General features: G+C 41.3%; 1 protein-coding gene across 1 annotated transcript in view; it reads left to right on the plus strand.

The window, feature by feature from the left end:
• ARID2 (AT-rich interaction domain 2) overlaps window positions 1-12376 on the plus strand; it is a 140309-nt gene that overhangs the window by 73285 nt on the left and 54648 nt on the right. The window contains exons 8-12 of the mRNA XM_073619956.1: window positions 1737-1987; window positions 4948-5044; window positions 5137-5346; window positions 5632-5799; window positions 8989-9064. Of these exons, the coding sequence (XP_073476057.1) occupies window positions 1737-1987; window positions 4948-5044; window positions 5137-5346; window positions 5632-5799; window positions 8989-9064 (802 nt within the window). The remainder of the gene's footprint in view (window positions 1-1736; window positions 1988-4947; window positions 5045-5136; window positions 5347-5631; window positions 5800-8988; window positions 9065-12376) is intronic.

Consider the following 12376-nt stretch of genomic DNA (forward strand, 5'->3'; position numbering starts at 1 on the left):
TTATCAGGGTCATTTGGGTAGTTTCTGTTCTCATTATGATTTAAAAAGAGTAAACGCAGTTAGTTTATAGTGTTTGGCTGAAGCCATTTATTAACCATGAGTGAAAAATGTTTTTGTGTTATTCATATTCTCTGAAAAAATGGCCAAGAAATCATAAATTCTGCCAGAGTATGTAAACTTATGAGCACAATTGTGCCTGGGTCCCACTGGTTTTCACCAGTTCTGTGCTGATGACCCTGCTGGACATCCTTTTATGTCGAAGGGAAGTAGGCATGATAGGCCTTTCATCTGCTGCATTAAGTTTTCTTGGCAGACAACGGTATCTACAATCCTCAACTTTGCCCGTTTTTTTTTGTGCTTCTTCAAAAGAGTGTAAACAGCATATCTTGAAACCCCAGTCTGCTTTAAAATCTTTGCTTGGGAGAGACCTTGCTGATGCAGTACTACTACTTTGTGTGTTCAGTCTTTCTATGGTGTATGACCTATGACATGAAACGGTCTTCAACAACCCCACCTTAGTAGCAGAGTTTGACTGTTTCTCACCCAGGTTTAACCTCATACACTTCTGTTTTAGTTCATGACTGTGTTTCAACCTCCATATAAAATTGATCATTAGCACCTGCTTGGTATATTTGATTAATCATACAGCTGACTCTAATCCTACAAAATTCCTGAGGGATGGTCACCCAAATATTGATTTAATTTAGGTGGTTCATCTTTTTGCAGGAGTCTTGGCCACTGCACAGAGCTCTGAAGGAATGGCAAGGGTATGCCGTTCCTTTAACCACTTCCGGACCGCCCACCGTCGTTATAGGTCGCTACTTTGAAGGAGGATATCATTGTTATGGCAGCAGCTAGCTGCCATAACCCCGGTATTCTCCTTTTCAGTGGGCAATCCGGTTTAAGATCAAAGTGGTCTCTGCGACGGATTTGCCGCGAGATCACTTTTATCGGTGGCGGGAGAGGGGAGCTCCCTCCCGCCACGATCCGGTGCCCCCTGCCGCTTGCCGGAGCCATCGGCAGAGGCGATCGCGTCTGTCCCCTGCCCGGGTATGGAGACGAGTGAGGGGAAGATGGCCCCTACCCGTCTCCATTTCACTGCAAGGCAGAAGCGACGTCAAAGCGTCACTTCCGCCCATAGCTCTTAAAGGCACTTATTTTTTTTTTTTTTTTTCATTTTTTTAAATGTAAATAATGAGATCTGAGGTCTTTTTGACCCCAGATCTCATATTTAATAGGTCCTGTCATGCTTTCTATTACAAGGGATGCGTTTACATTCCTTGCAATAGGAATAAAAGTGACACCATTTAAAAAAAAAAAAAGTAAAATAAAAAAAATTTTTTTTTTTTGAAACGCCGCGTCTCGACAAGCTCGTGTACAGAAGCAAAAGGTAATCGGGTACATATTTCTGCTGTCTGTGTCCGTGTAGATTTTTCCCCGCTTCTGGTTCACTAGTAACTATATGGGAACTATACCTAACAGACACATACAGCAGTCAAGATCTGGCAGAAGCTTTAATTTTCTTACTATATTAAAAACGAAAAAAAAAAAAAACCTCACATTGACTGTGTAAGGTGTATGGTATATTGTGCATGTGTCAGATTTTTTTCTATCCAGTGTATTATAAAGGGCATCTTTTCTTTGGTACGAATATGACAGTAAAACAATGTGCATTGCCAATGAATCATGTGATTGCTTAATTTTTATTTTTTTATTTTATTTTTTTTTACCCCCAGAAGGTACATCTCCTGAGTCTTTATGGGACTCGTTATTTCATCCACCTCGGAAGCTGGGTATAAATGACATTGAAGGACAGCGTGTTCTACAGATCGCGGTCATTTTGCGGAATCTTTCATTTGAGGAAAGCAATGTAAAACTTTTGGCAGCTAATCGGACTTGTCTCCGTTTCTTATTACTATCTGCTCATAGTCACTTTATTTCTCTACGGCAACTGGGTCTGGATACATTGGGGAACATTGCAGCAGAGGTGAGAAATGTCAATGCTCCATTTTTTTGTTATATTTTTGTAGCTAGCAATATGGCTCCCTTTCTTAAATATTCACCTGACTTTTTTTCTTCCTCAGTTACTTTAATATCGGCTTGTGTGTGTGATGCTAAAACAACCAATATCTCTCACTGATGACTATTTGAGAGGGCCCTCCCTTCTGCAACCTTGCCATTATTTGCAGAACCAATATTCTACAGCTAATTTTCTCAGTGGACTAAAATAAAACATTAATACCTTTCACTTTTTATAAAATGAAGCAGCCAACTTGAGAAGGTGGTTGGTGTGTGTGTTCAGTAATTTGCAAGTGCCATGTCACAGTAAAAACTTTGAAGCAGCTACAAACTAGGGGTCGACCAATTATTGGTGGGGCCAATATTCACTTTTTCTTTTTTTTTTTTTTTTTGTTTTTTTTTTTTGAAGCATTGGTCACAAAACTTACCGATTTATTGCTTCAAGGGGTTGTACAGGGGTGATGCCTGCAGCTGGCACCGTTCTTTTGAGCGGGAGGTCAGCTTTCTTGCAATAACTGATGCGCTCTGCTGTTATTACAAGCAGTGGGAGGGGACATTCCTCCCCTCCCTTACCCCCCCACGTCCGCCGGCTGGCCAAAGACCCGAACAAAGCAGCTTCGGGTCTCTGATCTAGTAACACGGAAGCAATGTCATGACTTCACTTCCAGATTACTGACATTCTAACTTCGCCAGTTTTAAAAAAATAGAAAGTATTCAAAAACGCAAATCCTAATGTTTTGAATGTTTTCATGTGCAGAGGAGGGGTTTGGGTCTTGCAGATCCCGCCATAAAGAGTACCAGTTACTGCCTATTACTGTCACAAGGGATGTTTACTTTCCTTGTGACAGCAATAAAAGTGAATAAAAAAATTAAAAGGACAGTAAAAATACAAAGTTTAAATCTACAGACTATCGGCAACTGATCTCAGCTATCTGCCTGAAAGGCAGCTGAAGTATTGGCCCTGAAAAAACGATATTGGTCGATCCCTACTACAAACCTCTCTGCTTAAAGTTTTTTTTTTTTAGTCTTTTAAAAAAAAAAAAATGTTACCTGCTCTGTGCAACGATATGCAGAGAGCAGTCTCTTACCTCCTTTTCTGGAGTCCCCCAGCTGCTCCTCTCCTCTGGGTTCCCCCTCAGCAAGGTGGTACTGAGGGGGCACCCACGTGGGTGCACTCCCAAGCTGGACTGGGTGCTTCCATAGACTCACTCCGCATCTGTAAGCCCCACCCAAACTCACTCCTTTCAGGAATTTGACTAGCAGCTGCAGGAGCCTATGGCTTCCACTGCTGAGTCTCCTGTGAGATGAGGAAGAAAGGCGAGCAGTGCAGCCAGCTCTGGATTGAGAGAGGAGAGTCAGGTCAGTGTTTAGGGACGAGTGGTGTGTTTTTTACCTTAATGCAGAGAATGCATTAAGATGAAAAAAAAACAGACTTAAGAACCACTTTAAGCTGACCATATATGGATTTAAATGTGACCGATTCAGCAGGAACTGGTCAAAATTTAAATCCATGTATGGCTATTTCCGCCAGACAGAAGTTGATCTAACGATCGACTTCTGTCAAATGAGACAGCAGCCACTGATCAGTGTATTCTGACAGGAGTTGGAGGAGGAGTACCACTGTCAGAATGCGATGGCACCATGGGGAAGATTCCACCATTCATTGTGCTTGTATGGAAGGGTGAATCCACTCATTTTATTTATTTTTTTTTTTATCGATTTTAGCCCCCTGGCTGATAATCCTTCTCTGGCAATTGTAGATAGTCGCATATTTAATGCTGTAACTGGCTGCATTGCTTATCTAGGCAGTCTGAAATTGCTGGTGTGCCATGGTGGTCATCAGCTGCATTGTGTAATATGAGTAGCTACTGAAACTGGTGATTTCTGCATCTAGCTCCTAATGTTACAATATTTCAGTTGCTCTGAGCAACTGAGCTACAAATCCCTTGAAATTTCTGCAATTGAGACCCCTTTCACACTAAGGCAGTTTTCAGGCATTTTAGCACTAATGGTGCCTGAAAACTGCCTCTCATGCCTTCCCCGTGTGAAAGCCCGAGTGCTTTCACACTGGGGCAGTGCGCTTGTGGGATGGGAAAAAAAGTCCTGCAAGTGGCATCTTTGGGGTGGTGTAGGAGCACTGTATACAATGCTCCTACACTGCCTCCCCGTTGGAATGAATGGGCAGCGCTTCCGAAGCGCTGCAACACGGGCGCTATTAACCCCTTTGGCCGCTAACGGGGGTTAAAAGTGCCCTGCTTGCGGCCGAAAAACACTGCTAAAACTAGCGGCGCATTACTGCTAACAGACCCGCCGCCCCAGTGTGAAAGCAGCCTGACTGCAGATAATTTTTCTTGGCAAAAAAAACACTAAGGGGGAGATTTTTTTAGATGCAAATCTGCTCAATTCATTGATGCAAAATTGCTACTGTGATATTGATCACTCTTCAAAGCACTTATGTCCTGTAGCTGTCTCCTACTCTATTCTTCTGTTAGCCTGATAACTCCCGACCAGTGCTCCATCAACTGTGATAAAAGCAGCTGGAGTTTTGTGTTGGGGAGGGAGCTATAAATAGATTAGCAGAGCCCTGAACATTCATAGATCAGAGCTAAAAGTCTCTACCTATGAGGAGAGGGGGTGTGTGCCTTTCCTCCAATCAGCTGTCTTGGCTTTATGCTCAGGCTTCTCTGCAGTCTTGAACAGGAAGAGAAAATCTCCTAACACCATGTGCACTTTCTAAACAGTATATAAAGCGGAAGACAGCAGATATACATGTAAAACCTATGTAGGGAGATTTGTTTAAACTGTGTATCATCTGAGGTCTTTCACTTGACTGGGTATATGTGAGGGTTTACATGCACTTTAATTGACTGTCGTACTATTATTGATTTTTTTTTTTTTTTATTATAAATATTTTTTTTTCTGCTTTAGCTTCAGCTAGATCCTGTTGATTTCAAAACCACTCACCTTATGTTTCACACTATCACAAAATGCCTAATGTCAAGGGACAGGTTCTTAAAAATGAGAGGTAAGTTTTGTTTCAGAAATTGTCTGTAAAAAAGCATTCATCATTCTAGTTTTTGTTAACTTTCACTATGGTTTGCTGTGGTTTACTATCAGGCATGGAAATCTTAGGAAACTTGTGTAAGGCTGAAGATAATGGTGTTCTTATATGTGAGTATGTGGATCAAGATAGCTACAAGGAAATCATATGTCATCTTACTCTGCCGGATGTCCTGCTTGTAATCTCTACTCTTGAGGTGCTCTATATGCTTACAGAACTGGGAGAAGTGGCCTGTGTGAAGATAGCAAATGTAGAGCGAAGCATAGGTAAGACACTTCTGGGGTACTTAAAGGATTTGGTCAGGTTTGTTTTCCTACGTACTGAATAATAAATTAAGTAAGCTTTCTGATTTTTAAATTGTGCATTGCTTTTTTTGGCGGTGAAGGATTTTATTCAGTAGTAACATAGACCGTAATCCTACAATAGTTACTGTTTAAAAGTGTGTACCAGAAGTAATTTTCTAACATGTTTTATATGTAAAGTCATGGATACTTCTGATCTTCATATGCTCATACCTATTTTTAATTCACCATATGTGTTGATTGTTGCAGATACTCTAGTATGTCTTATTTCTATGGACATACAAATGTTTGGGCCTGATGCACTTACAGCAGTAAAACTTATAGAGCATCAAAGCTCCAACCACCAGGTGGTGTCAGAAATCCGCCCTCAAACTGTTGAGCATGTGCCTCCGGCAGCCAATCCAACTCCTGCTCCAGGTAATTTGCAAAATCTTTCTGTTTTATTTTGTTTGTGCTTCTAAGTAAGAGAAAGTGCAGTTGTTAGGGCATTTAAATCTACCTTATGTGTTCCCTAACCTACTAACCACTTGTTGACAGCCAAACATATTTTTATTGCCTGTCAGCAAGTGATGATTATACGTAACGTTCTAGCTAAAAAAAATAGGATTTTTCCTACCGCTTACCTGTAAAATCCTTTTCTTGGAGTACATCACAGGATACAGAGCAGCTATAGTAATTGCTATCTGGGTTATACGCCACCTATATGTGAATGGACACTGGCATACCAAAAAGACCGGACGTCCCCCTCTATATAACCCATACAGGAAGTACCTCAGTTTTGTAGCAAGCAATTCCCAAAAGAAGGGAGGGACCTCTGTCCCGTGATGTACTCCCAAGAAAAGGATTTTACAGGTAAGCTGTAGGAAAAATCCTATTTTCTTTATCGTAAATCTCGGTACATAGAGCAGCTATAGTAATTACTATCTGGGATGTCCCAAAGCAATGCCCCTGAGGGGAGGGAGACACCATCATAGAAACTGCCACCAGAGAAGGACCTACTCTGCTATTTGTAATATGCTGAGGCCAAAGGCAGTATCTTCTATGTGATTGACATCGAACTGGTAAAAACCCTATAGATGTATAAACAAAAGACCAAATAGTGGTCTTGTACACCTGGGCCACTGACACCTGATGATGGATGGCCCAAGATACTCTCACACCTGGTAGAGAATCTCTCCCCAGAGAAGAATTTTTTTTGCCATTTTAACCATAGCCATCATTGATAAACTGGCAGATCCACTGTTAAATATTCGACCTGGATGCCGCCTGTCCTTTCTGGGCTCTTCTGGCAGCACAAACAAGGATTCCTTACTTGTGCGGACAACTCAAGTAGACCCTGAGTGTCTGAACTACCTCTAGAGTAGGTAGCGATCTTTCTCCTGCCGACTGTGGATTAGGAGAAAAATAAAAGGCAAGACACTGTCCTGATTCAAGTGAAAACTAGAAACCACTTTAGGCAATAAAAATGGATGAGGATGCAACATCACCACCTTATGATGCAAGACCAAGAGTGTATATATTTTTCTAATTTTAATTCACCAACTTGGACTATTGTGTTTTGATCAGTCACATATAATTCAGATTTAAAAAAAGCATTGAACTAAAGGCTGTAATGTAACAAAATGGGTAAAAAGCCAAGGGGGTGAATACTTTTGCAAGGCACTGTATTATCATCATTACTTGTCTGTCACACAGTTCTCCCATAGTAAGTACTCACACTTTGTTAGTATCCATGGGCTGCTGCTATGTCTCCAGAGGCCTACTGAACCTGTTGCCACATGGTATGGCCGCCCTTCCTGCATTTATAAAAATAGGCCATACTGAGCGAGCCTGCACCCTCTAGTGGCTGGAGGAGAAACAGCAGCCCACACGAGTAAGAAGTACATAGCGTGATTAAACAGCACACTGCTCCCAGCGGCCACTGGGAGAACAGACAGTCAGATCTTTCTCTTTATTTTGGAAAAAAAAACTGCAAACAAATGCAGACTTACCATTCCTGCTGCGGAACTCTGTACATAACAGGAGTCCAATCTTCACCCATCACGGCGAGTTTTGTCATAAAAGACCTTCAGAGACTGGGTCCCCCCTTAAACTGGGGTCCACTTCCCTGGACCTGTATAGCACCCTGCAGGAAATCACCTTGGTCAGAACAAACACTGCACAGGTTTCCATTACGCAGGGTCCAGCGCCATAAGGCTGCATTACAGGCAGAACCTCAAGAAATTGTCTCCTTCCAATGAGGCACGGGTACCATCCATTTTGGCTGACGGCTTATTCGAATGGATCCGATTGAAGTCCATGATTCTTAATAGAACCGTCCAGACCTCCAAGTATGCACCAAGAGCACATGTATCACATCAGTAACCACCACTATGCAGACAAGGCAAAAAAACTGAGGTACTTCCTGTATGGGAGGGGTTATATAGAGGGAGACTTGGGCTTAATGTACACGGGACGTTTTTATAACCTCTCCTGAACGATTTAACTTGACAGATAAAAACCCACGTTTAAAACGTCAGTTTTGCCACGTTTACATGCTGCATCTAGCGGCGGTTTGCCGCGGTTGCGTTTATAAAGGTTTGAAAAAAAATGGCTTTTGTTTTCAAAATAGCCAAAAATGATAAAACTATATGCAAAAATGTGTGGAAAATGCCGCCTCTACCTCACATTTCTCTGCGCCTAGGACTACTCCTGAGATCAAGTGTAGTGAAATAAAGCAGCTACTTAAATGATAAGCATATATACATAAGCAATAAAGTATAAATCAATGGTGCCAAGTCTCTGATTCCTTATTGCAGCAGCGCTATGTGCCAGATGTCAAGACACATATAAGTAAGACCAAATGATTAAAGAAGATTCATAGGAAAGTTCAAAAAGATTGTAGTCTGTGGATATGAAGAGTTTCTTTCACCAAGAGTAATCACCGCGTGAGGGGGTGTCCCCCAGTGAGATTGCACTCACCACAATTCCAGCAAAAACAAGCCTTTATGCTGTTATCTTTGATAGCTTTCCATCTTCTCTATCCAACCACCAGATGTCGCTAACACGCTCGATTAATGTTGTGTCACATAAGGGGAGAAAATAACATGCCCATATAGCGTAATATTGCTAAAGAAAGTTTATTGATATGAAAAAATCACTCCCCCCTTATGAACTTGCGTACCAGATAAAATAAACAGTATAGCATTTGTAAAGTGCACTGTGCCTGAATCTACGTCTCCCGGGAGGTGTTTCCAGAGCGCTTGCTGTATACAGCTGATCTCACTCGCTTCCTGGTTCCTTCCGGTGCGTGGAACGCACACGTCGCTTCCGGTGGATTACGACCCTAGGGTCGTAATCCACCGGAAGCGACGTGTGCGTTCCACGCACCGGAAGGAACCAGGAAGCGAGTAGTAAGGTGTAACTGGAAAAAACAACCCTTTCATTAGGTAGCATCCTCATTAGTTTTGTCCATACTTTTTCTAAAGTTATTAGTGATTATTGCCAGGATTGCTGAATAGTTTTATTACCTATGCTCCTTTGCAAAACTTTTGTTAGAATTCAGCTTTCTGTGTCAAATTTTAAACATTTTACATTTTTTCTTTTTTTTTTTTTTTTTTTTAAAAGCTTCGAGAGCAGCTTCGGCTCATGGTGTACCACCTGGAATTGTAGAAATAGACAGCGAGAAGTTTGGTTGCCAATGGTAAGTGCAGACACTTTCTGCAGCGCCCTAATCATGCTTTGCAGTAGCATTTGTTTTTAATTTTAGTCTGAGGTTTTAGAACTGCCTCTTTATTCCTCGAACCTGACGGCATTAAAAGTTTTGCATGATTTTTCTTGTTCTACATAGCAGCCTAAAGCTGTTTCCCTTAATGGATGATTTGTAATTTAAGGATTGACTAGCATGTTTACTGGAAGTGAATTTAATGTCTTTACAGTTTCTGGGATTTTAAGTAAAGTAACATTGGTACCTATGGAAAATATAATTAAAAAGCTTTTCTAAACCATATATGTGCATGGTAAAGACATGATTTTTTTCATTTTTTTTTTTTTTTACATCTGATTTATCTGTGTGTGTGTATATATATCGCCTGATTGAGTTTGACAGCCAGTGGCGCCACTGCTGTATCTCATTCAATCAGGAGGGAGAGTCCCGGACGACCGAGGCACTCATGGTCATCGCTGGCTAGAGATGGGGCTTAGGTAAGTATTAGGGGGGCTGAGGGGAGCTGCTGCACAAAGAAGGCTTTTTATTTTCATGCATAGAATGCATGAAAATGAAAAGCCTTCTGCCTTTGCAACCACTTGAAGATGTGGACAGACCAACTGATATTTTTCAGCTGCTACAGCAGCCAACCCCCAGAAAAGCAGAGTGATGGATTGGAGAGGAGGAGGGGAGATGAGATTTAGTCCATTTACACCTGTCGGTCCATAAGGGCGAATGGAGGGTCTGATCTGGTCCACCTGAAAAACTGACAGGAGCCTGCTTTTAAAAAGTCTGACATCTTTTAAAGTGTTTGTAAACCCAGTAAAAAAAAAAAAAATACCTGCAAGACAAAGGCATAATGAGCATAGCACACTAGCTCATTATGAATTACTTACATTAGATCGAAGCCACCACAGTGTTTCTCGTACACTGCTCTGGCCGGCGACTTCACTTCCAGAGTTGCTGTATACCCTTGTAAAGGGTTTACAACCACTTAAACTCTGAAAGATTTTACCCCCTTCGTGACCGGGCCATTTATTGCTATTCGGCACCTTGCTACTTTAACTGGTTTTTGCACGGTCATGCATCGCTGTTCCTAAACCATATTTATAGCATTTTTTCACACAAAGCTTTCTTTTGGTGGCATTTGATCGCCACAGTTTTTTTTATTTTCTGCAATATAAACAAAAAATGAAAAATTTTTAAGAAAAAAATATTTTTTACTTTCTGCTATAAAACGTATCCAAAAGAAGGAACAAAAAAAAACAAATCTTTATATATTTTGGCCAAAATGCATTCTGCTACATGTTTTTGATAAAAAAACAAAATCCCAATAAGTGTTTGGTTTGCGTAATATATACTTGACTTTTTTATTAACCTATTGGCGGTAATCAGCAACCTATAACGGGACTGCAATACTGCGGTGGTCTGTCTGACACTGGTGGGAACTGACTAACTGCCACTGACATTAATACAGTGATCAGTGATATTACTATACTCCGTCACTGTACTAATGACATTGGCTGTGTAGAGGTTAACATCTAGGGCGATCAAGGGGTTAAGTGTGCCTAACTATGTGTAAAGTGTGCTGTTTTTCACTAATGATCTTTCAGTTTCTCATTTTGTGATGTCTAAGAAGTGTAGTAGGCCCCTTGTGCAATTTTGAACTGAATAAACAGATCTCTTAATGAAACCAACTTGTGAAAAGGGAGATCCCCAATGTCCTCCATGTCTTTTATCAAAGTTTGGGATGTCCCTAACCACTGGCATCTGATTCCAGATCTTTGTACCTCAAGACTTCATGACGTGGAACAAACACATTCTCTGTCTGGATCACCCACTACTTCTGTCCAGCCAGACAAAAATCTCTCTGGCTTTGTGGATTTCTAGCTCAGCCATAGAATTCCTCCCCTCTCCCTGGGCATTGGTAATGACTGATGCCAGCTTGTCAGACTGGGACGGGATCTACAATTCCCTTACTGTCCAACGGCAGAGGATTTGAAGCACCCCTATCCTGAAACTGAGAGCCATAAGACTGACTCTTCTACCCTGGACCCCTCACCTATGCGGTCGCCCAGTAGGAGTACAGACAACACCATAGATGTGGCCTACATAAACCACCAAGGGGGAACCAGTCGGGCAGCTGTGAAGGAGGCAAGCCTGATTCTATCTTGGGTGGAGAACCAAATTCTAAAACATTCAGTCATATACAGTGGATATAGAAAATAAATCACCCCCTAATCCCATTTTGTTGCTTTACAGCCTGAAATGAAGGCAGACAGTTTTTGTTTTATCCATCTGTAATTTCTAGTGCAACTTATAGCATCCAAGTGAAAGATCTAACACAATCTCAGAAAAAAAAATAATTTGAAAACCGAATCACTGAGTTGGAATAAGTATCCCCTCCGTCAGTATATTGTTGGACCACCTTTTGCTTTAATTAGTGTTTAGTCTATTGGGATATGTCCCTACTTACTTTGCACATCTCGACTCAATCTCGATCTCAATATTTGCACACCCTTCTTTGCAGAACTGCTCAAGTTCAGTTAAATTTGATGGTGACTGTTTGTGGACTGCAGTCTTTAAGTAATTCCAAAGATTTTCAATGGGGTTTAAGTCTGGGCTCTGACTAGCCCATGCAAGGACATTCACCTTTTCCTCGTTCATTTTTGCTGTTTGTTTTGGGTTATTGTCATGTTGGAAGGTAAACCTTCCCACTGACAACTTTCTGGCAGAGGGGCAGCAGATTTTCCTCAAGAATTTGGTGGTATTTTCCCCCATCCATATTTCTTCTATCTGGCAAGTATAGATGTGCAAAGTTAGTAGAGACTTATCCCGACAGACTAAAGGCTGTAATTAAAGCAAAAGGTGGTCCAACAAAATACTGACATGGGGGGCGGGGGCGGTGGGATTGAGCCTTTTTCCATCTCAGCGATTGTTTTTAATTTTTTCTGACATATTGTGTTATCTTTCACTTAGATGTTATAAATTGCACTAGTAAATACAGCTGGATAAAACAAAAACTTTTTGTCTTCATCTCAGGCTGCAAAGCAACAAAATGTGATTATTTTAAGGGGGGGGGGTGATTCTTTTCTATATCTACTAGGAGTGGTTACACAACCTTCCCCCACCCAGGGATTTTTTTATTACTTTGTTAGAATTGGGGAACACCAAATGTAGACATCATGGTCTCCATATTCAACAAAAAAATTGGACAGCTTTTGTGTTTCAGGGTTTCCCTGGCATTTGCAATGGTGATTCCTTGGGCCCCATTAAGTCTAGTGTATGCATACCCTCCAGTGAAGCATT

Source organism: Aquarana catesbeiana, linkage group LG03 (assembly GCF_042186555.1).
Source record: "Aquarana catesbeiana isolate 2022-GZ linkage group LG03, ASM4218655v1, whole genome shotgun sequence".
In the NCBI taxonomy this organism is placed as follows: Eukaryota; Metazoa; Chordata; class Amphibia; order Anura; family Ranidae; genus Aquarana; species Aquarana catesbeiana.